Source organism: Mirounga angustirostris, unplaced genomic scaffold (assembly GCF_029215605.1).
Source record: "Mirounga angustirostris isolate CCGP_5_RB_7025 unplaced genomic scaffold, mMirAng1.0.hap1 SCAF_17, whole genome shotgun sequence".
Classification (NCBI taxonomy): Eukaryota; Metazoa; Chordata; class Mammalia; order Carnivora; family Phocidae; genus Mirounga; species Mirounga angustirostris.
In genome coordinates this window covers 43,315,211-43,335,753 of record NW_026991725.1, presented here as the reverse complement: position 1 = coordinate 43,335,753, position 20,543 = coordinate 43,315,211, and the positions used below count along the sequence as shown (strand labels likewise).

The window sequence follows — 20,543 nt, the reverse complement described above, 5'->3', positions numbered from 1 at the left end:
CATGACCTGAGCCGAAGGCAGACGCTTAACTGTCTGAGCCACCCAGGCGCCCTTCAAAATATTTTCTAATTTCCATGGTGGTTTCTGTGAACTGTGGGTGGTTTCGCATGCCTTGCTTTTCTTATCTTTTTGGTTTATGGTTTCTAGCTTGGTTTACCTATGGTCAGAAAATATGTTCTACGTTATTTCAACCCTCTGATTCGATTGAGATTTGCTTTATGGCCAGAATGTGGTCAATTTTGGTAAACTCTCTATCTGTTGACTTAAAGAGAATGCAGTTGTTGGAAGCAGAGTTGATCTTTATCATTTGAGTTGAGTTAATTCATTGTGTTTCTAGTCTCCTGTATCCTTACTGATTTTTTTCCTCCTTGCTCTGTCGGTTCCCAAGAAGAATGCTAAAATCTGCCACTGCGATTGTGCATCGTCTCTTTCTCATTCTAGTTGGCTCATTTTTGCTTTACGAATTCTGAGGCTATGTTAGTGGGTGCGTACATATTTGGAACTGTGTGTTTTCCTAGTGAACTGACCCTTCGTCTTTATGAAATGGCCTTCTTTGTCTAGCAGGACCTCTTGCCTTATGGTCTCTTTCATCGGATAGTAGTAGCTGTACCAGCTTTCTCACCATAGTGTTTGTGTGGTATATCTCTGCAATTATTTTTACTTTCAGGCTTTCCGTGGCATTCCAGTTAAGCATAACTTGAAAACAGCCACAGATAAAACGCAAATAAATGGGCATGGCCGAATCTGGCCTGCACTGAGCTATATTTGGCCCCTGGTCCAGAGGGATTTCTTCTGCTCTGAGGGGCAGTGAGGGGAGGAATTGGGCTAGCTGAGGCCAGACTCCAGTCTCTGTGAGGACTGGCTTGGTTCTCCTGTCCTCACTCCTCACTTCTAACCCCTTAGAGCCCCAAGCCAAGCCCCTCCTCCTCCTCCCTGGCAGATGCCAAACACCCAGGAGGCCGCTGGGTGCCCTCCTCAGCTCTCAGCCTCTTGGCCACAGTTACCAACACCTGATGGGAAACCTGTGACAACCTCAGGCTCATCTCTCAAAGCCTTTCTTCCCTGGGATCTCAGACCCCATGTCCTTGACGCTCTTTTAGCTCATAATAAACATTATAAATAAATGAATATTATAGTATATTAGGGGACGGTGAGTACCATGAGGAAAGATACCAGGGCAAGGAGATGCAAAATGCGTGGCCAGGGCAAGTGTGATATGCAATACGGTGGGTTAGGATTGATTTCTTTGGGATGTGGCATTTGAGGAAATTTGAGGGAGACAAGGGAGTTAGTCACGCAGATATAAATCTAAGGAAGAGCATGCCAGGCAGGAACGGCCGTGCAAAAGGAGCAGAGAGGGAGCAATGTGGCTGAAGTCGGGGCCTGGTGGGGAACAAGACATGTGGGTGCTCCAAGGACTTGGCTTGACAGGGGAGCCTCTAGAGGGTTCTGAGTGGAGTGACGGATTGGACTTTTTTTTTTTTTTTTTTTTTTTAGTAAGCTCTATGCCCACCATGGGGCTCGAACTCACAACCTCGAGATCTAGAGTCACATGCTCCACTGACTGAGCCATCGGGGCGCCCAGATCTGACTTCTATTTTTTTTTTTTTTAAAGCCAGATCATAGAGTATTTTTTTTTAATTTTTTTTTTATTTATTTGACAGAGAGAGAGATAGCGAGAGCAGGAACACAAGCAGGGGGAGTGGGAGAGAGAGAAGCAGGCTTCCCGTGGAGCAGGGAGCCCGATGTGGGACTCGATCCCGGGACTCTGGGATCATGACCTGAGCCGAAGGCAGACGCTTAACGACTGAGCCACCCAGGCGCCCCTGACTTCTATTTTTAAAGGACCTCTCCACTGCTGTGTTGAGAACCAACTGTCAGAGGGTAGAGGCCGGGAGGCCAATCCAGGAGCTATGGTGGTCACCCAGGCAAGAGGGGGTGGTGGCCAGGATGGTGGCAGGGAGGGGGGCCCTGGGTGATTTCTGAGGGCAGGGCCACTGAGATTCCCACAAAGGCGGGCGAGGAGAGGAGGGGAGGGTGATATGTGAGATGGGCCTCACTCCTGCCATGGCCCCGCGAGGGTGCTCGTGAGGGGCAGCGCCTTCACTTCTGTGTGGTCCAGCCCCCTTGGCCCCTCTTTCCTAGAGGCTATAGAGTCCCCCGGAGCAGCTGGAAGAGGAAACCCACTCCCACCACGAGTGACACTCGCCCCCCACTTGTGGACATGGGGGGCTCTGAAGGGAGCCCAGGGCTCTGCCCGGGACCAGTCCCCAGGATGGAGGGGGAGTGCGGCCAAGAGTGCATGTGTCCGCAAGGCTCCCAGCCAGATCAGCCCCAGGAGTGACGCGGCACTAACAGATAGGAAGGGGCGGGTGGCCGGACTTCACGGAGGGAGAATCGGAGCTCAGCCTCGCGCTCTAAGTTTGAGATGCTTTTTCACATGAAACGGGGTGTCAGGAAGCCCAGACAGGCACAGGAGTCGGGAGCACAGGAGAGAGGTGGGATGGGGGCCCTGGCCCACACATGGTACTTAAACCACGGGACGGGAGCCCACCAGGAGGGCAAGCGCGGGGGGGAGCAGAGGCACCAGCTCAGGGAGGGAGAAGTGGGGCATCAAGAGGAGGAAGAAGGCAAGCAGGCAGGCAGAGGACGGACCCAGAGGGCACGGCCCAGGGCACATGCCAGGGCCCCCTTGGCTGTACCCCAGGGTCGCAGGTATCCCCGCTCTGTGTTCACGTGGCTGCTGTGTGAGCCCAGGGCAGCCTAGCAGAGCCCGGCTGGGGAAGGGGGTCCTGCGGGGGTCTAGGCACAGAGAGCACTGTGCTGGGAGGGGCGAGAGCCGGCGAGGGGGACCCCCTCTACAGGTGCCCCCCATGACATGGGGACAAGGGGGAGGCAGAAGGGGCAGGGGCTGGATGCATCCACCTGCCTAGCCTCCCATTTCCCCCTGTGCACCCCCACACACCGGCCCCACCCCCACCCCCACTCACACACTGCCCCCAAGAAACACTCGGGCTACATTGTTCATTTAATGATGCCGTTCTTCCATTTTCCTGGCATGTGCTGTGTCCACCCCCATGGCCTCCTTGGTCGGCCACGCAGATGTCCACGATGCCACGTGGGGTACTCTCCCCCGGCCCGGGGCTGGGTGTACACTACTTCTTCTTTGGCACTTTCTCCTTTTTGATCATTTCAGAAAATTCTAGAATAGGAGACAGATTTCTAGACCCCAGGGTAGCCATGGAGGGCCTCAGGCCTGGTTCCTTTCTTCAAACCTCCCTCCCCACCTCAGACCACTCTCTCTGTCCAGGGAGCCTCGGACCTCTGCTCCCATCCAGCCGAGCCTCCCCACGGCCATCTCCACCCACCTCTCCCCCACTCAGAAACCCGCAGCGGCTCCCTGCCAGCTGCCCGCTCAGCATCCCCAACACTTGCTTTCCCATCTCTGGGGGAGGGGGACGGTTACCCAGCAAAGACGGCTATGAACTGCATGCCTGGGGTCAGGGAGCCTACTCAGTGCTGTGCCCACATGGGCACTTAACGGTGCTGTGGGGTCCCGGAGGGGGGGGCCGGGAAGACCCGAGAGGGACCTCTGGCCCCGCTGTCTGTGCTGACCCACCTTCGAAGTCAATCCTCCCGTCCCCATCCGTGTCGGCCGCCTGGATCATGGCCTCTGCCTCCTCGTCTGTCAGCGGGGCGGTGGGCCCGCTGCTGGGAATGGTGGATAGGATGTACCTGGGGCCAGGGGTGGGCTCTGGTCAGAGCCGAGGGGTGTCTGGCTGGTGCCCAGTGGTTTGCAAGGTGCTCACTCCCCATTTTACAGGTAGGGAAACTGAGGCCCTGCTGGAGAGGGGTCTCTGGGCCTGGCCCCAGTGCTGTGGACCTGGGCTGTTTCTGGCCGGCCCCACCTCCCGAGAGGCCAGCTGGGGCCCACTGGGCGGGGGGAGGGGCACCAGGTCTTCTACTGGGGTGGGCGTGGTTGTTGTGGACTGGGCCCTAGGCCCCGGGCTCAGGACCCCGATCCCCAGCCACTGGCCATTACTTGATCTCATTCCACTCGATGAAACCACTCTTGTCCTTGTCCAGGGTCTGGAAGGCCTGGCGGATGGCGCTGTCCAGCTGCCCTGAGGCCTGGAACTTCTGCATGTACTCCAGGAACTTGAGGTAGTTGAAGGAGCCTGGGACAGCCAGGCGCAGGTCACGGGGGCCCGAGGGAGGCTTCTGCCCTGGGGTGGGGACTGCCGTGGCCTGCTCTTCCCCTCCCCCACCCCATGTGTCCCACGCTGCTCAGCCCAGGGAAGGGGGAGCCTGCAGATGGGCTCCGGTGTCCACTGCTTCCTTGGCCATGGCTGGGCCGGGCCCGGGGCAGGGAGGCCATGCTGGGGATGAGGGGTGTGCTGTATACCGTGATGCCTCATGTCTGTGGGCAGCATCTCTATGTCCTTGTCCGACAGGGATGTGCCCATAGCCAAGGCCATCTTCTTCATCTGAGAGGAGAAGTCCTCGTCCATCCTGGCACTGCGGTGGACAGGAGCCAGCTCGGTGGGTGCACACAGGCAGGGTGGGGGCACTCTGCCTACCCCTAATCCTACCTCTACCCCTAACTCTAACAGACACAGTCCCCGCAAGGCACCAACTCCTGCCTCCCGAGCAGGGTCCCCAGGGTGCAGAGGCCCTTGGGGTGCCTGGCCTTGCAGAGACTCCTGTGTCCAGGGCCCTGTGGGAAGATGCGCCCGAGACCCCACCTCTTGCCGGCTGGCCACCTTGGGTACCACTTCCATCTCACAGAAGAGGCTGAGCCCCCAGACAGCAAGTGATGAGCTTGAGGTCCTTCACTCTGCTCAGAAGAGGTGGTGGCCGCCCTCTAACCCTTCAACGCCGCCAGGGAACTTTCCTCTGTCCTTCCAGGCCCATCTCATAGCCACCTCCTCTGGGAAGCCTTCTTGGTTACCTGAAGCCCCACCTCCTTCCACCCTGACTCCGGGCCCACAGCCTGGGCCTTGCTCTCCCAGACCCCAGACCAGCAGGCCTTGGGCCTCCCGGCTGGCCGTTCACCACCTGCAGCGAGTTGGCTCTGCACTGAGCAATGCCCAGATGCTCTGAGCAGGGAGGACCACTGCCGCCTTTCCAGGCATCTGCCCACAGGCCCCATGGACGTGTGTGTGTCACTGTCCTCAGTTCACGGAGAGTCCGAGGCAGGCCGGGAGTCCAGCCAGGAGGGTGGGGGTCTGGTCACACGCTGAGGGGTCAGCAGGTGGGGACCAGGCTGTCCTGTGGCCCTCGAGGCAGTGCCTTGTGACCTGCTGGGCTCTCGGGTTGCCGTCCCCAGGGGGAGTTGGGTTCTGGGGCTTGTGGCAAAACAGCTATTTCAGAGGCTCCTTGGCCCTCTCAAAAGTTCATGGGGTGGCAGAACGTTCTGGAACATACTCCCATGTCCAGGAAGGGCAGCCCTGTGGCCCGTGCATCCTGAGTGGAGCTGGGCAGTGGCTGGGGGAGTATCCTTTCCTCCCAAAAGAGAAGCCACGAGTCAAAGTTTGCAGCTCAAGCCTGGCAGCCTGGGGGTGCAGGGAGTGCTGGATAGAGCCCCAGGACCGTGACCTCCTTCCTGACCCTGGCCGTGCCCCACAGCTATTCTGTGAAATGGGGAGACCCTTGCCCATCCTGACCCTTCTCAGGGTCTTGTGAGGAGTCAGGAGGGAAGGGAGATACTGCGGAAAGGGCTTTGGGGCCTGAGGTGGGCCTGGAGCTGGGTCCCCTGTGCATCATGCCTGAAAGCCGGCTCCTGGGGGGCTGGCCTGGGAGGCAGGGTGGGGGTGGTGAGTGGCGAGCCAGGGCAGACCTGGGCCACAGAGGCCCACAGGACGGGCCCCACCAGCCCACATCCTGAGCTGAGCCCCTGTTCCCCTCTCCCATGCCAGAATCTCAGAACTCCATTCTGGAAAGAGGGGTTGTCCCGCCTGCCCCTTGGGGCCCTGCCAGAGCCCGTGTCCCACGCTTTATGAAGGAGGGGCTGGGCCAAATTCCAGGCCAGGTCTGGCAGAGCCTGGGGTCGACATCCTGTCTGCAGAGCGCACTGGGCGCCCTGGGCTGTGTCTGTTCCCCACCCAGTCCTATCCCACTGCTCTAGGGGGGGTACCCCCCACAGGAAGGCAGGGGAGCCTGAGATCAGAGCTGGTGCGGGGGCAGGGCCTGGGGCCTCGGGCTGCTGGTGGTTTATTTATAGCCCTGACCCAGGGCCTGGGATGGCGTCTCGCTCACCCCCAGAGGGAAGCCGACATGTCTCACCAGAGCTGGGGGTGGGGACTGTGGGCACCACACGATGCCAGCACTCTGGTGCCCTGCGCGCCCCTGCCCAGCCTCCTGGGCTGCTCCCACTTCGTCCTTCTCCTCAGACAGGATCCCTCCCTCCCTCCCGCCTCACTGCCTTCCACAGCCAAAGCAGGACTGAGCTCTAAAACCTGGCTAAGACCCCCCAGAACCCCACCTGTCCCGGGCATTGCTGTGCCCTGAATGCCCTCCCAAGGCTGGCAGGGACGTCGCCCCACCCCAGACCACTGTGGACCGCCTGCATAGCCCTCCTGGGGGCTGTGTTCTGCTTCTAGCATCTGCCGGTGAGTCCCCAAGTTCAGATGCTGATATGAGAAAAAATGCTGCACGGGCTGGGGGGCTGGGGGGGGGGAGGTGACAGAGGCAGGGGCCCCAGCAGATGGGGACTGGGTCCGAGGGGGTCCAGAGCTGACTTCGTGTGCCCGCCGGAGTCAGTGGGTCTGTTGGCCTTGGACCCCCTGCCCGAGCAGGCTCCCTGGCCCCCCAGTCAGCACCTGGGGCCCTGAGGTCAGTGAGCAGGTCTCAGCCTCCCCACCCTGCTCCCCAAATCCTAGCACTCTCTCAGAGGCCCACATAGGCACATGCATGCTCACGTGCCCACCCCTGCAGACCCAGGAGCACGCGGCTGCCTCTAAGACTGGGGCTCCCTTGGGGCTGCCCTTCCCCTTCTGCCTCCTTTTCCTGCCTCCCCTGGACCTCCCTGGGGTCTCCTCAGCCCCTTAGGCCTCCGCTTGTCCTGTGGATGAGAATGAGACCACAAGCTTTGGCCACACAGTGTGGGCAGCTCTGGCTGGGCCCAGAGTCCATACCACCCCTCCCTGGGCAAGGCTCACCTCTGCCTGGTTTCGCTCGAGAGCTGTGGGGAGGCAGGTCAGGCTGGGGGTGCTGATAGTCTGTGGGGGCTCCAGCTTTTATACCTGCAGCCACTGGGCCTATTTACAGCTTGGGCTGCACCTGTCCTCCCACCCCCTGCCCCTCCCGGGCACTCCAGCCTGGCACTGGCCTGCCTCCCCCAGGGGCTCACTGGCACTTGGCACATCCACGCCGGGCCGGGCAGACTGACCGTCAGCAGCGCCCGGCCTCCCCAAGCCCAGGGTGGGGGTGGGGAGAGTGGCTAGCACCGGGGAGCAAGAGGAGTTTCTGTCTGTTGCATTAGGGCCCACCCTGCCCACTGGCCTTACAGGGTGAGGTGGTGGGCCAGGAGAGGGCTGGCTGGGCCAGCCAGGGTCACCCAGGGTGTGCGGGCTGGCCAGCATGTCTGAGAAGCCACCAGAAGCCCCTGGACAGGGACCGCATCCAGTGAGCGGCCGGGTCGGGCAGCTGTCCTTTGTCCCCGGGTCGCTGTAGGGGGTCAGGGCTGGCCATAAAGGTGAGGGGAGGAGGCCGGTCTGTCAGGCCATGCTGCCTCCTGCAGTCTCGGGGAGCAGGGCTGTGTGACCCCAGGCAGGGCTGGCCTCTCTGGCTGAGGAGGCCTCTCGAAGGACAGTCGCCAGGTTGAGAACGGGGACACCAGAGACCGATGTACCCGGAGAGCCCCTCCCAGCTCTGGCCTGCCTGGAGACCCCTCACGTCCACTGGTTTTCACAAAAGGTGCCATGCCCCAATACCAGGGCGGACCCTGGGGTGCAGCCTCTTCCCAGCCCTGCCCACCACTTTCTCTGTGCGGGTTTCCCTGGTCATTCTGCACAGCGTGGACACGGCGCTGAGATCTGCCTTCTTGGTGTGAGAGTCGCTCACGCATCACCGGGAAATTCATATAACATTTTGTGCGCTACCTTGTGTCACAGCTTCATATGAGGCCGGCGAGCTGAGGACCTTCCAGAAACTTCCAATGGCCACCTGCTGCTGGACCCCAAACAGATTCCAGCATTTTGCTCATAGAGATGCTATTTCAATGTGCATCTCTGTCCAGGGGAGTGTCTCCTGCTCCTTGGCCGTGTTCACAAGAGTGGGATGATTGGGACCAACGGTGGAGGGTTCCACATTCTTCCCCCGACGCTTTCCAACACACCCGTGCGCTCGGTGCTCCAGTGTGGGACGCACGCCTGCGCGTCCGTACGTACACCGAGGTCCCCAGCAGGCACACTGACTGCCACCCGACATACGTGTCCCTACAGCGGAAGGCCACTCTGCACAAAAGGAATGAACCGCACGCCATGATGCGGATGAATCTCGACACCTTACATCCAGGGAAAGAAGCCAGTCACAGAGGGCCACATAGCGCCTGGTTCCATTTGTATAAAATCTCCAGAATTTGCAAATCCATACAGACAGAAAGCGGGTCGGTGGTTGCCGAGGGCTGGAGGGGAAGGGAGTGAGGAATTCATGTTTAACAGCTTTGGGGTTTGGGAGTGGGGAGAATGTTCTAGAACTGAATAGAGGTGATGGTTGCACATACTGAGTGTGCTAAATGCCACTGAACTGTTCACGTTAAAATCGTTTGTTTTATGTTATATGAATTTCACCTCAATTAAAAAAATGTGGAATGGGAAACGTTGCTTCGAATAAAGCACAAATCAAACAGAAAACATAAATAAGCAGCACTGGAGGGTCTCCCAGTGGGACTGGCCCAGCGTTGAGCCCCGCTCTGCCTGGCCCTCTGGGGGAGGCATCTTCTGGAAGGCCTGGTCTGAGTCCACCTCTGCCTGGGGAGCACATGAGGGGTGGGGAGCCTGGTGTGAGTTTCCAGGCCCCTGGAACCAGCACCTGCCCTGAACTGACAGATGGCCGGCTCCGGGCAGCTCCTCTGGTTTCGTTGCTGTTCGGAGTTGGGCCACACCTCTGTGCCTGCGGCCCCGGCCCCTGCTCTGGGCTGAGCTGGCCTGGAGGGTAACGGGAACCACCTCGCAGCTCTGGGGACACCGTCATCCCAGCTGGCCTGCTCTCTGCCCATCCCTCTGCCCTCCAGCCCTGCCTTGAGCCCAAGGAGTGTGAGCCCAATTAGCCCTTCCTCTTCAGTGAGCCATGTTGACGGAAGGACAAGGCTCCTTCGAACCTCCGCCGCCTCCCAGGCCCCAGCGTGACCCCCTGGGGCTGCCGGGGGTGCCTGGCTGGTTCTGAGCCCTGGCACCCTTGGTGGCTGCCCTCTGCCCTCTGAGGGCCCTTTGGCAAATGCCAGGACCCCTCTCCTCGTCACCCTGCCAAGCATGGCTGTGGCGGGCAGGCCTGTGGAGGAGAGTTCTGGGGGCGGGAGACAGGCCCATCCCCTTCTCAGCGGCACCCACCCCCCACAGGTGGGGGCAGGCCGGTGGGGACAATAGGAGCACCTGACCCCCACCCGTACCCCCAGGCAGCAGGTCTGGGGTGTGGGTGCGCTGACCCTCCGGGGGTGAAGTCCCAGCAAGCAGAGTGTCCCTGGGGCTCTGCCGAAGTCTGAGCAGGCCAGAGAGCAGGCCAGCTGGGATGACAGTGTCCCTGTGGGCTGAATCCAGGCGAGCTCGTGTGTCTTCTTATAGGAGGCGCTCCATGGACGCCGACCCTGTGCCCTTGGCCCTGTCCCTGTGTCCTTCACCTCTGTAGTGGGATGAATGGTGCCCCCCAGGAGGTATGTCCGTGTCCTAGTCCTGGTACCTATCGATGGGATCTTGTTTGGAAATAGGGTCTTTGTCGATGTGCGCACGTTAGGATGGGGCCGTACTGTTGGGATGGGGCCATACTAGATAGGGCTGGGCCCTCAGTCCGCTGGCTGGGTCCTTATGAGAACAGGAGAGACCCAGCGAATGGAGTGACATGGCCGCGGGCCGCAGGCTACCTGGGCCACCTGGGCCACCAGGAGCTGGGAGAGGCAGGAGGCGCTTCCCCTAGCCTTCCAGCGAACGGGCCTGCCAACAGCTCAGGGCCAGACTCCAGAGCTGTGAGAGACCATTTCTGCTGTTTTAAGGCCCCGGGTCGTGGTCATTTGTCAGGGTGGCTCCCGGACACTCACCAAGGCCCCTGCCCAGAACCCCTTGTGCTCTCTGCTTCCTCCTGCCCCCTCTCCCACCTCAGGCCTGTCCCTTCATGTGACCCTCTCCCCAAGCCTCAGGTGAGGACCCAGGCCGAATGCACAGCAAGCTCTCTCTCTTTATTAGGGGCCTAATCAAGGGGCCCGGAGGCCCCTGGTGGGGGCACGAAGGAGGCTGCCACCCTCAGGCTGGCCAGGCTCCTGGGCTCCCCAGTGCCTGGCATGCACTGACCAGGGTGCGCGTCGGGGGCGTGGATTGAAGGGGCGCTAGGCCGACAGGCAAACAGTCCCGGGCCTGCCCTCGCCTCAGGCCCCCGGGCGGCTCTGCTCCGGCTGTCGCGTGAATCAGGATGGCGCTGTTGCTCATCACGGCTCTCCTCAGCGATTCTGACTCTTTAACACATCACATTAAAGTATTAGTTACCTGATTACTAAGTTGGACAGCTTTACCGAGATATAATTCACAGGTCACTGTTTAGAACGCACGATTCAGGGTTTTGTAAGGACAGCCACAGGGTTGTACAACCATCACCTCTAATTGCAAAACACTTTCAGCACCCCAGAAAGAGGCCCTGCGCCCCCTCGGCAGGCGCTGCCCATCCCCCCCACCATGTCCCTATGGTTGGGGGCGGTGTGGTCCCTCACACGGGTCTGGTTTCTCTCGCTGAGCACGCCCCCAGGTCAGTGCTTTGGTGACACTCCACTGCATTTCCTGTGCCCGCTCACCGGCTTATGGACACACTCCCGAGCTTCTGGGGCCCCCTCGGGGCCTCACTCATGTCACCCCCCGCCCCCGGCCCCACGCCGCTCCTGCATGTGAGAGACCTCGCCCTTCCTGCATCTCCTCTGGCCCCAAACTCCCTTCTGTACACACCCTTCCCAGCCAGGCCCGCCCCCTTGGATCCTTCCAGGGAATGGCGCCCTCCCCCCACCGCCCCAGGCATGGGCCAGGCAGGACTTGCGCTGGACACGGTCTGCCCTGGATGCCTCTGTGACCGTAGGCCCCGAGGCATCTTGCCTATGACCTCGGTCTCCGTGGGCCTAGAGCTGTGTCCTGTCCTAGCGTAAGCCAGTCTGGCCGTTATGGGTGGAAGCACCTTGTGACAGGCCAGCCCCTTGGGCAGTGGTCACTCAGGTAGGTGGCACCCCTGCCCCCCTTATTAGGCCCAGCCCCTGTTCTGGCCGTGGAGGTCAGGGGAAGGAGTGGGGCATGTTTTCAGGAACTTTTGGCCATCCCAGGACTGGCAGAAGCCGCACCTGCAGCAACCCTGGGGTGGGCTGGCCACCGGTCACCCCCAGATTGGCAGGTCCACCCCTGCCCGCCCTCACCCCTGCCTGCCCTATACACTGAGACTGGTCTCTCTCACTGTCCCTGCCACGGCCACTGGACAAGCAAGGCCCTGTAACTCAGGGCCCACATTGTTGCGTTTTCCTGCTGGTATGCGAGTCCTTTGCCGGACCTGTGTTTTCTCAGAGGTCGTGGGGGGACTGGACCTCCAGCCCGGAAGCCAAGGGAAGAGTCCCCGGCAGCCTGGCTGGCCCCGAACAGCTCTGCTCTGCCCTCCACAGGGCTGAAGTACCTCGTCCTGCCCAGTCGGCCTCATCACGCCAGCCGAGGGGCAGGCTCTTGCTGACCTGGAGGCCTTGGGCTCGAGAGCCCCCGGAAGGACAGCAGTTCCTGTCTCTGCCTCCGGGAAGCATGCACACAGAACGTCCCCTGAATTGCAGGGCCAGCCTTCCTGCCCCACACCGGGACGGCAGTGCGTGCTTGCTGGCTGGCCTCACATGGGAAGCCCTGACCCAAGGAATAGACTAATGGCGGGGGGACCTGAGACATCTCTAGTTCAATGGTCACCATGCTCGGGGAGTAGCAGGAATCCTGGTTCCAGTAAAACCTCAGAGGACCCTGGTTCCCCGGGGGAAAAGGGGTGTCACTATGGTCAAATAGGCTGGGAGTGTTGCACCTGGAGCCCCCAGGTCTTCTCCTGCCCTGCCTGTACCCCAGAGGACAATCCGGAACCCCAAAGCTCCGAGATCTGGCCCACCCTCCACCTGAGGCTTCTGCTCCAGGCGGCCCCCGAACTGGGTTGGGAGTGTGCGTGCACACACGTGTGTTCACAGGCAAAGGGCACAGAGAACCGTCTTCTGACCTTGGTCACTGAGGCCAGCCACGGTGGTGCAGAGGCTCTGGACAGAGGCTACTTAGGGCCACTGGACATCTCCCCTGCCTGTCCCCAAGGAGCTCCCCGGACTGGTTGGGGTCCAGGTATATGGGGCACCTTCTTGGGTGGGGAAGGGAGGTCCCCGACTGGGGACCCAGCCCCCTTTCCCTGGGTACACTCCTAGATCACAGCCCTCAGCCACCCTCAGCCTCGGTGGCCTCCGACCCTCCTAGCCCCTGGGATCTGAGCACCTGCCACAGACCAGGCCCTCTACTGGCCACCTTACCTGTGGCTGGTGCATCCGAGGCCTGGGGGCAGCTTACAGCAGCTACCACGCAGTCAGGGCCGGTAAGAAGGTTCTGGATAACTTGTTCTCCTCCACAGGCCTGTGGTGGGGTGAGACTGCCCCTTCAGGGGACCCTTAAGGTCTGAAGGGGAAAGATGGGACCTTTGGGTACTTTCTACACAGGGGGCCCCCTTAGAAGAAGAAGGTCACGTTCTGACACCCTCTCCCTAAGGGGCCGACTCCTCTGCCAGGAGCACTGAGCCTTGCTCTCCCCAAAGCCTTCGGGCCTGCTTTGGGCAGGTGCCCCCCTCCTGCTCCCACAACACCCCTGCCCTCCCGCCGGGCCCTGCCAAGGGGTTGTGCTCATCGGGCCAGGGAATGAATGGACGGATGAACGAGCGTGACCCAAGTTACATAAAGGCCAGATCCCAGCTACACTGTAACTCCCCGGGCTCCCACAGGGTGGACGGGCGTTGGCCTCACCCCCCCCCCCCCGCCCCCGCGCCCCACGGGCCCCCCTGCTGCGGGCGCCGCAGCCGTGCAAGATGGCGCGGCCCGGGGAGGGGCGGACGGTCCCTCGGTGCCGCGCCGCCGCGCCCGCCCCAAACGCCCGGAGCTGTGCACTCCCGGGCGGGGGCGGCCGCCACCTTCTCCCGGTCGTCGCGGCTTGGCACAGGCTGGGGTGGCGAGGGCCCAAATACCCCCCTCCCGCCCCCCCCCGGGCGGGCGCTGCCCCAAGGGCGTGGGGCCGGACCGAGCCGCCTCTGAAACCTGCGTGTGCGGGCCGCGTGCCAGGCCCCGAGCCCCGTGCGCGAGGCCCCCCGCGCGCCTCCGGGCGCCCCTGCGCGCGCTTTCGTATTCCTCCTGCGTGCCACGGTGCCCACCCCCGCGTCCCGGGGCCCCCTCCTGCCTCCGTGCCCCCCATCCTCCGCACCTCCCCCGCGTCTCCAGGTCGCCCATCCTGCGTCTCTCTGCCCCCCTGCCCGTGCCTCCGTGCCTCCTTCCCCCCACGCCCGTCTCTGTGCCCCCCAGCCTCCTGGTCCCCCTCCGCGCGTCTCCGTGCCCCCCCAGCCGGGGAGGGAGCCCCCCCGCGCGCGCGCTCCCGCCAGTGTTTTCGGACTGCACCAGCCCCTGAGCCCCGCGGCGCCGCGGCCGGCCGGGCGGAGGCTCCTCGTCCGCCGCCGCCGCCCGCGCCCGCCCCGCGCCCGCCCCGGCCCGGCACCTGCGCCCGCCCCCGGCCCGCGGCTGCGGCTGCGGCGGTGGGCGCTCGGCGGCCGGCGGGCAGGGCGCGCTCCGCACCTGCGGCGGCCGCTCGGGCGATGGCGCGGCGCGGGCCGGGGCCCCGGGCGTCCTGAGCGCGGCGTCAGCCCGGGGGATGCCCGCCGCGCTGCTGGCCCTGGCCATGTCGTCGTCCTTCTTCAACCCCAGCTTCGCCTTCAGCTCGCACTTCGACCCCGGTGAGTCCGCTGGCCGCGCCCCTGGGCCAGCCCTCCGCCCGCTGCGGCTGCCCCCAACCTGCCGGGGCTGTGCGCCCCCCCAGCCCCCCCACTGCGGACATGATGCTTCCTGAGCGGCGGTTTCCTCTTTTGCATGGAAATTAACCCTTTCCCCACCCTGAGCAGAGCCCGCAGGAGGAACTGCTGGTGGGAGGGACCTCCAGAGACCCCACTCGGTGGAGGTGGGCAGGCCTTGGTGCTGGCCCGGGCAGGGCTGAAGCCTCTGGCAGGGGGGTGGGCGGCGGAGGCGCAGGCCACTGTCTCTGTGGATGCCTCCGGCTCAGGTAACTGGGGCAGGAGGGCCTACATTGGCCCCAGGTGTCCAGGGGAGGAAGTGGCCAGGACCAAGGGCCCCCTGGGAGGGGTGGGAGTGTTGCCTTTGGGTCCCAGGCCACCATGGCCCCTTGCCGGTCCGTGGTCTGAGTGTGGGAAGCCCCTCTCCCTGCTGGGAGCCAGTTTTAGGGAGCCCTGCCCGGCTACCCAGCAGCTTGCACGGGAGGTGGGAGCAGCGGCCGCCCACAGGACAGCGCCCACTGGGCAGAGGCTCGGAGGAGATGGGCCTCGGTGGGTGCCCAGGCCCCCTGGACGGCGGGGGAGGCCCAGGTGGCCCTGTCTGGCTGGCTGTGGGGGACCTGGGGCCCGGCGTCTTACCGTGCCAGACTGGTGGTGCCAGCCGCGTGTTTACCCGGGGCTGCCTGGCCTCCTGGCGGTGGTGGGCAGCTGCGGCGGGCACAGGGCCGGGGGCGGCCGGAGGCCGGCGTCTGTTACCAGGAGGTGGCAGGCTTTCCTCCCGGGGTCGTGGCGGGCTCCAGCCCTCCTTCTCCAGTGTGGGGGAGAACTCCCTGCCCTGGAGCCAGGGCCCGGGGGCCCGAGTCCCACCCACACGTCCCTGGAGCCCTGGCGCAGTCTAATCCAGCCAAAACAAAGCCAGGCGCACATGTGACGGGCTCTCCTGGGTCTCCCTGCCTGGAGCAGGGCCCAGTGTGTGTAGCCATGTGCAGGGTCCCCTGGGCACAGCCCCATGTGCAGGCATTTGCTCCTGGGGGAAGGGAGCTGACGTGAGGTCTGTCTGTTGGGTTTAGGGTGTGGGTGTCAATCCCTCAGAAAAGACTTCCCAGGCAACCAGCTCCCAGGGCTTGGAGAAGACGCTGTCGCCAGCGGAGGCCCCGAGTCTGGGCAGGCACAGCCCCGGCTGGCCCCGGGGGCTGGAGGGTAGCGGCCCCAGGCCCGGACAACCTTTGGGGCCAGGCATCTGGGCGGCTCTGGGCCAGTGCTCCAGGCAGCCTGCCGGCTGGGGGGTGGGGGTCCAGCCTTGGGATGCCGCCTTGGAACTATCGGCAGGGCTGGGATGTGTGTGCGTGCGTGCGTGTGTGGGTGCACGCGCCGTGCAGGGACTGACCCTGGGATGGAGGCCCTCCCCCACGCCCGGCCTCTTGCACTCTGTGGAGCCCAGGCTTGCCCTCCGTGGGGTTCAGCACCCCCTCCCTACACTCGGGTGTGTCCTGGGCACCAGACCCTTCCCCCACTTTAGAGAAACAACAGCTTTGCGTGTCTTGCAGCTGCGATCAGTGTAATTATAACGTGTCAGTTTAATGACTTACAGGGAAGAAGTTGTCAGGAGGGCAAGGGGAGGTCCCCTCGGGTCCAGCGAAGGGCAGAGCTGTGTCCCCCTTTGGGAGGAACAGCCCTGGCTGGTGGCGGTGGGTAACGGGCTGGGGTGCAGGGCTCCATGCTGGTCCCCACGTGGGTGTTGGGGAGGGGGGAAGTTGGGGTCCCCTGGCCTCCTGCCAAATGCCCAGCATTCAGAGCCCAGCTCCCACCTGCTGGAGTCTCTCTGACCCTATCTTCTCATCTGTAAAACGGGACAGCAATGCCTACCCCTAAGCCCTCATGCTGGGCACCTGGGGGAACTTGGCCCTCCGTGAACAAAGATGCTGTTTTAGAGGGGGTGGTGGTATACACGCAGTAGCTCTGTGGTGTCTCTCCATCCCCCTCCATCTCTCCATCTCTGTGGAGAGAGGTGGTTCTTTTTGAGGGCTGCTTGTGGTGGGGGGGGGGGCAGGACCCTGCTGGGGGCCACCAAGCCTGGAGGGCAGGGAAGACCCGTGTTCTTGGCCATCTGGTTGCTCCACAGTCAGGGCTGGACAGAGAGGCTGGGCCCAGGCAGGGGATCCTCACAAAGCCACCAGGCCATGCCATGGATCCTTCTTGGGATTCCTTGGTGGTCCCTGTGGGGGGAGGGGCAGTGATGGTGGTGGTTATGTTGAGAAGGGGACTGAGTTTGAGGCTCAAATGAGGCCCGGGGCTGGGGGTCCCTCACCTAAACCAGTGCCCATCTGGGCCACCACCAGCTCTCAGATACGGGCAGGACTGGGGCGCCATGAGGGGCCAGACCTGAATGCGTGCTCTTGGGGCAATGTGGGCGGGTGCAGGCGGCCACTTCTGGGGTCTGGCTCTTTCCCAACATGTGGGTGGCCGTGCAGGACTTCTTGGTGTCACAGCTGCGTGACCTCAGTGCTGTGTGGCCTTGGGCTGATCACTCAACCTCTCTGAGACTCAGCCTCGCCTAAGTGACACCTCACCCTGGGGAGACCAATTGCGCAAGATGTGGGAGCCAAGAACTGAGGGGTGCTGGGGTGCCACATGGTGGGTTGGGAGCTGTTGGGCTGGGCTGGGAGGAGGGGATGGTATGGCCTTGAGGGAGTTGGGGCCATCTCTCCCCCAGGAGTGTGCCAAGGCAGTGGGTGGGCCTGGTGAGGCCTGAGGGACCCCAGTAGGTGCCTGGTGAGAGCAGGCCTTGCTCAGGCTGCTGTGGTTTCTGGGCAGGCCTCGGAGTCCCTGACCCCGGGGGGCCTGGAGCTGTCCGAAGGGCTGCCCTCTGGGCTGACTGCCCCCCGGGGCCCCTGGCAGTGGGTGGTGGACCCGCTCCTCCCTGGCCACATGGCCCTCCCTGTGCTGCCTCAGTTTCCTGACCTGTAAGGTGGGAGTTAGTGCGGTGCTCACCTCTGAGGGTCACGTGAGGGTCACCAGGGTTGGTGGCGGGGCGAGGTCGCAGCTGTGGGGTCGCAGCTGATGGGGTGGTGGGACTGGGAGATCAGGGAAGCTCTCGGCAGACCGGGCGGCCCCTGGCCCTTCCCCCAGCCCCTCTGCTCACGTCGCCCCTCTGCTCACGTCGCCCCCCTGCCTGGCCCGCCAGGAGCTCACACACGGCTGCTGACTTGTGCCCCACGCCGGCCCGGGCAGGGCACGCCCCGTGGGGAGAGGCCTGGCAAACGCACCCTGGCGACAGTTCTCAACCCCAGTGGCTTCTGCTCACGGCCTGCTGCCGGGGGGCCTGGCTGGAGGCAGACGCTGCCCAGGCCCCCGCAGACCCGCTCAGGCTCAGGGGGCCCAGAGCCGGCCCTTTGGTCAGTGTTGCTTCCTTCCCTTGTGCCCGAGGGGCTGGGGCGCACTGCGTGGTGCGGGCCATCGAGGGGAGGCATGCCCCTCCGGGCAGGGGGCCGGGGAGACCGTGCCTCCGCTTCGGGCACGTTCTCCAGGGAGCCGACCTCTGCCCCTCCCTCAGGGGGGCTGCTTCTCCCCCACAGGGCCCTGCACCCACACAAGCAGGTACGCGCAGGCTCACACACGCAAGCACACGTGTGAGCACACGGATGCACACGTGCCCTCCGGTGAGGAAATGTGACTCACACCGCATTTGCACACCCACCCACACGCGTGTGCAGGTGACCGTGGCGTGTGCGCACCTGCACACCTGCCTCTTCACACAGGTGAGCACACTCGGCGGGCAGCTGGTGCCTTTCTGCCGGGCAGAGCCCACTGCTGCAAACATGGGGTCACCTCCTTGGGAGCGGAGGGCGTGTCTTGGGCGAGTTCGCCCCAAGTGTGGCCTCCTGACCTGCTGGCCGCCTGGCTCCCCTGCTGGGGGAGCCTCTTACTCCTTCCATCAGGAAGAGCCTGGACTTGGGGCTGGCCTGGGCCCTGGTCCCCCCGAGGCCAGCCCACATCCCCGGCCTTCGGTGACCTTGAACCAGGCACGTGGGTGCCCCTGGCTTTTGTGTGTGGACTTCCCCACCACCTCGTCCATGGGGGTCCCACCTGTGAGGCCCACTCAGCCCCCACCAGGGCCCATTGCGCCCGTGGCCCTGACCTCCTGGGTGAACCCACAGCCCCATTCTGCTGTTGACTTCTGCTGGCCTGGGTGGGGAGCACTAGGGCTTCCTGGTGGGGGTCCTGGCTGAGGGGAGAGCCAGATCCTGCCTCCCCCGCTTGGGCCCCAGCCCCCACCACTGCTCTCATTTCAGTCCTGTGGACAGAGCTGTCTGTCCTCGTGGCTGGTCCTCAAAGGCTAGCTCTGCTTCACCCGGCCATGGAGCTTTTCTTAGAGCGGGCTGAGCCTGGTCCTCCCCCGGCGGTCATTGCCTTGGGGTGCGTGCACCCCTCTTTTATCTGGGAAACTCCTCCATGGACCCCATCTTCCCCTCCTCAGTGGGCTCCTGGATATAATAGCATCCCCCCAAATTCCTGCCCACCTGGAGCCTTGGGGTGGGACCTTGTTTGGAAATAGTCTGTGGATGTTAGGAGTTAAGATGAGGTCATGTTCAGGGTGGGCCTAGGTCCAGTGGCTGAGGTCCTTACGGGAGAAAGTAATGGGGGTTGGGGGAGCAGGAAGCTTCCGGGCACCTCCAGAAGCGGGGAGAAGCTGGCAGGATCCGGAGGGAGCAGGGCCCTGACGGAGGGCTCCTGGCCGCCGGCGCTGAGAGAACCCACAGGCCTGTTGTTGCCCCCCCTTCCCCCCACTTGTGAATTGTTCAGGCAGCCCGGGTCCCTCCCCAGGGAGCCCCCAGCCTGCCTCCCGCCTTCAGCTGGCCTCACCTCTGTACACATGGCGGAGTCTTGGGAAGAAAATGAGGGAACCCAGGTGCGGGCGGCCTCGGGACCCGCGCATCCACGGGGCCCGGCCTGCCTCTCGCATGGGAACGGGCGCCGGCATCACGGCCGCCCGAAGCCTCCCCGCCCCCGGCAGAGGAAGCGGCAGAGGAAGCGAGGGCAGGGGAGGCCGGGCCCGAGCCAGTCCCCAAGCGGCCTGTCTGGGCCGTGTCCACGCCAAGCCCCCTGGCTTCCTCTGCCGGGACCTGGGGCTGAGGCAGGGTGCCTGGGTGCCCAGAGTGGGGTGGAGGGTCTCCAGATGGTCATCCTGGGGTTAGACCAGCAGTCGGACCCATGTGGGAGCGGCCGCCCAGAGCCGGGTATGTGGGGGTTTCTGGGAGGACGTGGGCCGCTGTCCCCCCCTCTGGCCCCGGGGGGGCAGGGGCTTGTCGTCACGAGGCTGTGGCCCTGGCTCTGGCCCCGGCTCCGGCCCTGGCGGAGGAAGTGGCAGGAGAGGAATGGGCAGGGCTGGTGCAGTGGCTGGTTCTGGGCAGCCTAGGGGTCACTCACCTGTCACAGGGTGTGTGGGGTGCGGCAGTGGGTCCCGGCGCCTGGAGGGGTGGGCGGGGCCCCACAGGTCACCTCTCACGGCGGGATGCGGCCGGGTCTGGTCTGGCTCACCCCTGGCGAGGGTGTGGTGTGCCCCCTCCTTCCCCACAAGGAGGGGGCCGCGCAGCTGCCGCCCACCTGCCGAGGCACATGGCCTCGGGCAGCCCCGACAGCTGGCCTGGGGCTGGCCAGGGAGACAACCTGCCCGTCCGTGTCAGCCAGGCTGGGAGCAGGGCAGCTGGGCCCCCAGACCCGGCCTCTCCTGACGTCTCCCCGGTGCTGAGGCTGGCGTGGGAGACGGGCAGCAGGATGGTGCTGAGGACACTGTCCTACATCGAGGAGTCCTCGCTGGGTGTCCAGCTCTGGGGAGGGTCCCGCAGGGCTTCACGCCCTGTTCCCGCCACACTGAAGTTCTTGATTTTGAACAAGGGGCCCTGGGACTCCGTTTTGCACGGGGCCCTGCAGATTCTGCAGTCAGTGCTGCTCGGGGCCACGGGCCAGCCTCAGGCCCCAGCTGGGAGGGTCCAGGGCAGGGGCCACCTGCAGACGGATGCAGTGACTATAATGCTTGGCGCCTGCGCCAGCTGCCCGGGGCTCTGGAGCCGCCTGTGGTCCCCAGCAGGCGGCCGGGCTCTGCTCGCGGGGAGACCCGCCGGGGATACCCTCCAGCCCCGGGAAGAAGGGAATCGACTTCTGTGGGGACGCTGCACCCAGTGCCTCTCCTGCTCTCGTTCAGCCTCACGTCGACGGCGCTGGTGGGGCTGGTGGGGCTGCGTGTCGCGTGCCTCGCTCACTCGCAGACAGTACTTCCCCGGGGACAGAGCGCTGTGCGTTCGCCGGCCCCGCTGTGG

At 63.7% G+C, this 20,543-nt stretch overlaps 2 protein-coding genes and 1 long non-coding RNA gene across 10 annotated transcripts in view; 2 read left to right on the top strand and 1 right to left on the bottom strand.

Moving 5' to 3' along the window:
• Positions 1 to 494: 494 nt before the first annotated feature.
• On the bottom strand, positions 495 to 6,421 carry PVALEF (parvalbumin like EF-hand containing). Its single transcript, XM_064583246.1, has 3 exons — positions 4,406 to 6,421; positions 4,043 to 4,178; positions 495 to 3,735 (listed from the first exon to the last, which is right to left on the bottom strand). The coding sequence occupies exons 1-3, from the start codon at positions 4,779 to 4,781 to the stop codon at positions 3,510 to 3,512; spliced, it is 738 nt and encodes a 245-aa protein (XP_064439316.1). The 5' UTR covers positions 4,782 to 6,421; the 3' UTR covers positions 495 to 3,509.
• LOC135363015 (uncharacterized) lies at positions 4,065 to 8,473 on the top strand. Its single transcript, XR_010408686.1, has 3 exons — positions 4,065 to 4,164; positions 4,455 to 4,542; positions 6,434 to 8,473. It is a non-coding gene; the product is annotated as an uncharacterized LOC135363015 (long non-coding RNA).
• A 5,566-nt stretch (positions 8,474 to 14,039) lies between these two features.
• The window catches only part of AATK (apoptosis associated tyrosine kinase), a 31,183-nt gene continuing 24,679 nt past the window's right edge, over positions 14,040 to 20,543 (top strand). For 3 of the 8 annotated variants that reach the window (XM_064583230.1, XM_064583229.1, XM_064583228.1), the window contains exon 1: positions 19,323 to 19,463. Coding sequence is in view for 5 of the 8 variants with exons in the window: in XM_054510660.2 (XP_054366635.2) it covers positions 18,812 to 19,463 (652 nt within the window). In the remaining 3 variants the exon portion in view is untranslated. Of the gene's footprint in view, positions 14,176 to 14,263; positions 14,499 to 16,440; positions 19,464 to 20,543 lie in introns of those variants that run through there. The other 5 variants (XM_045888296.3, XM_054510662.2, XM_064583225.1 and 2 more) reach the window with 5 other exon arrangements.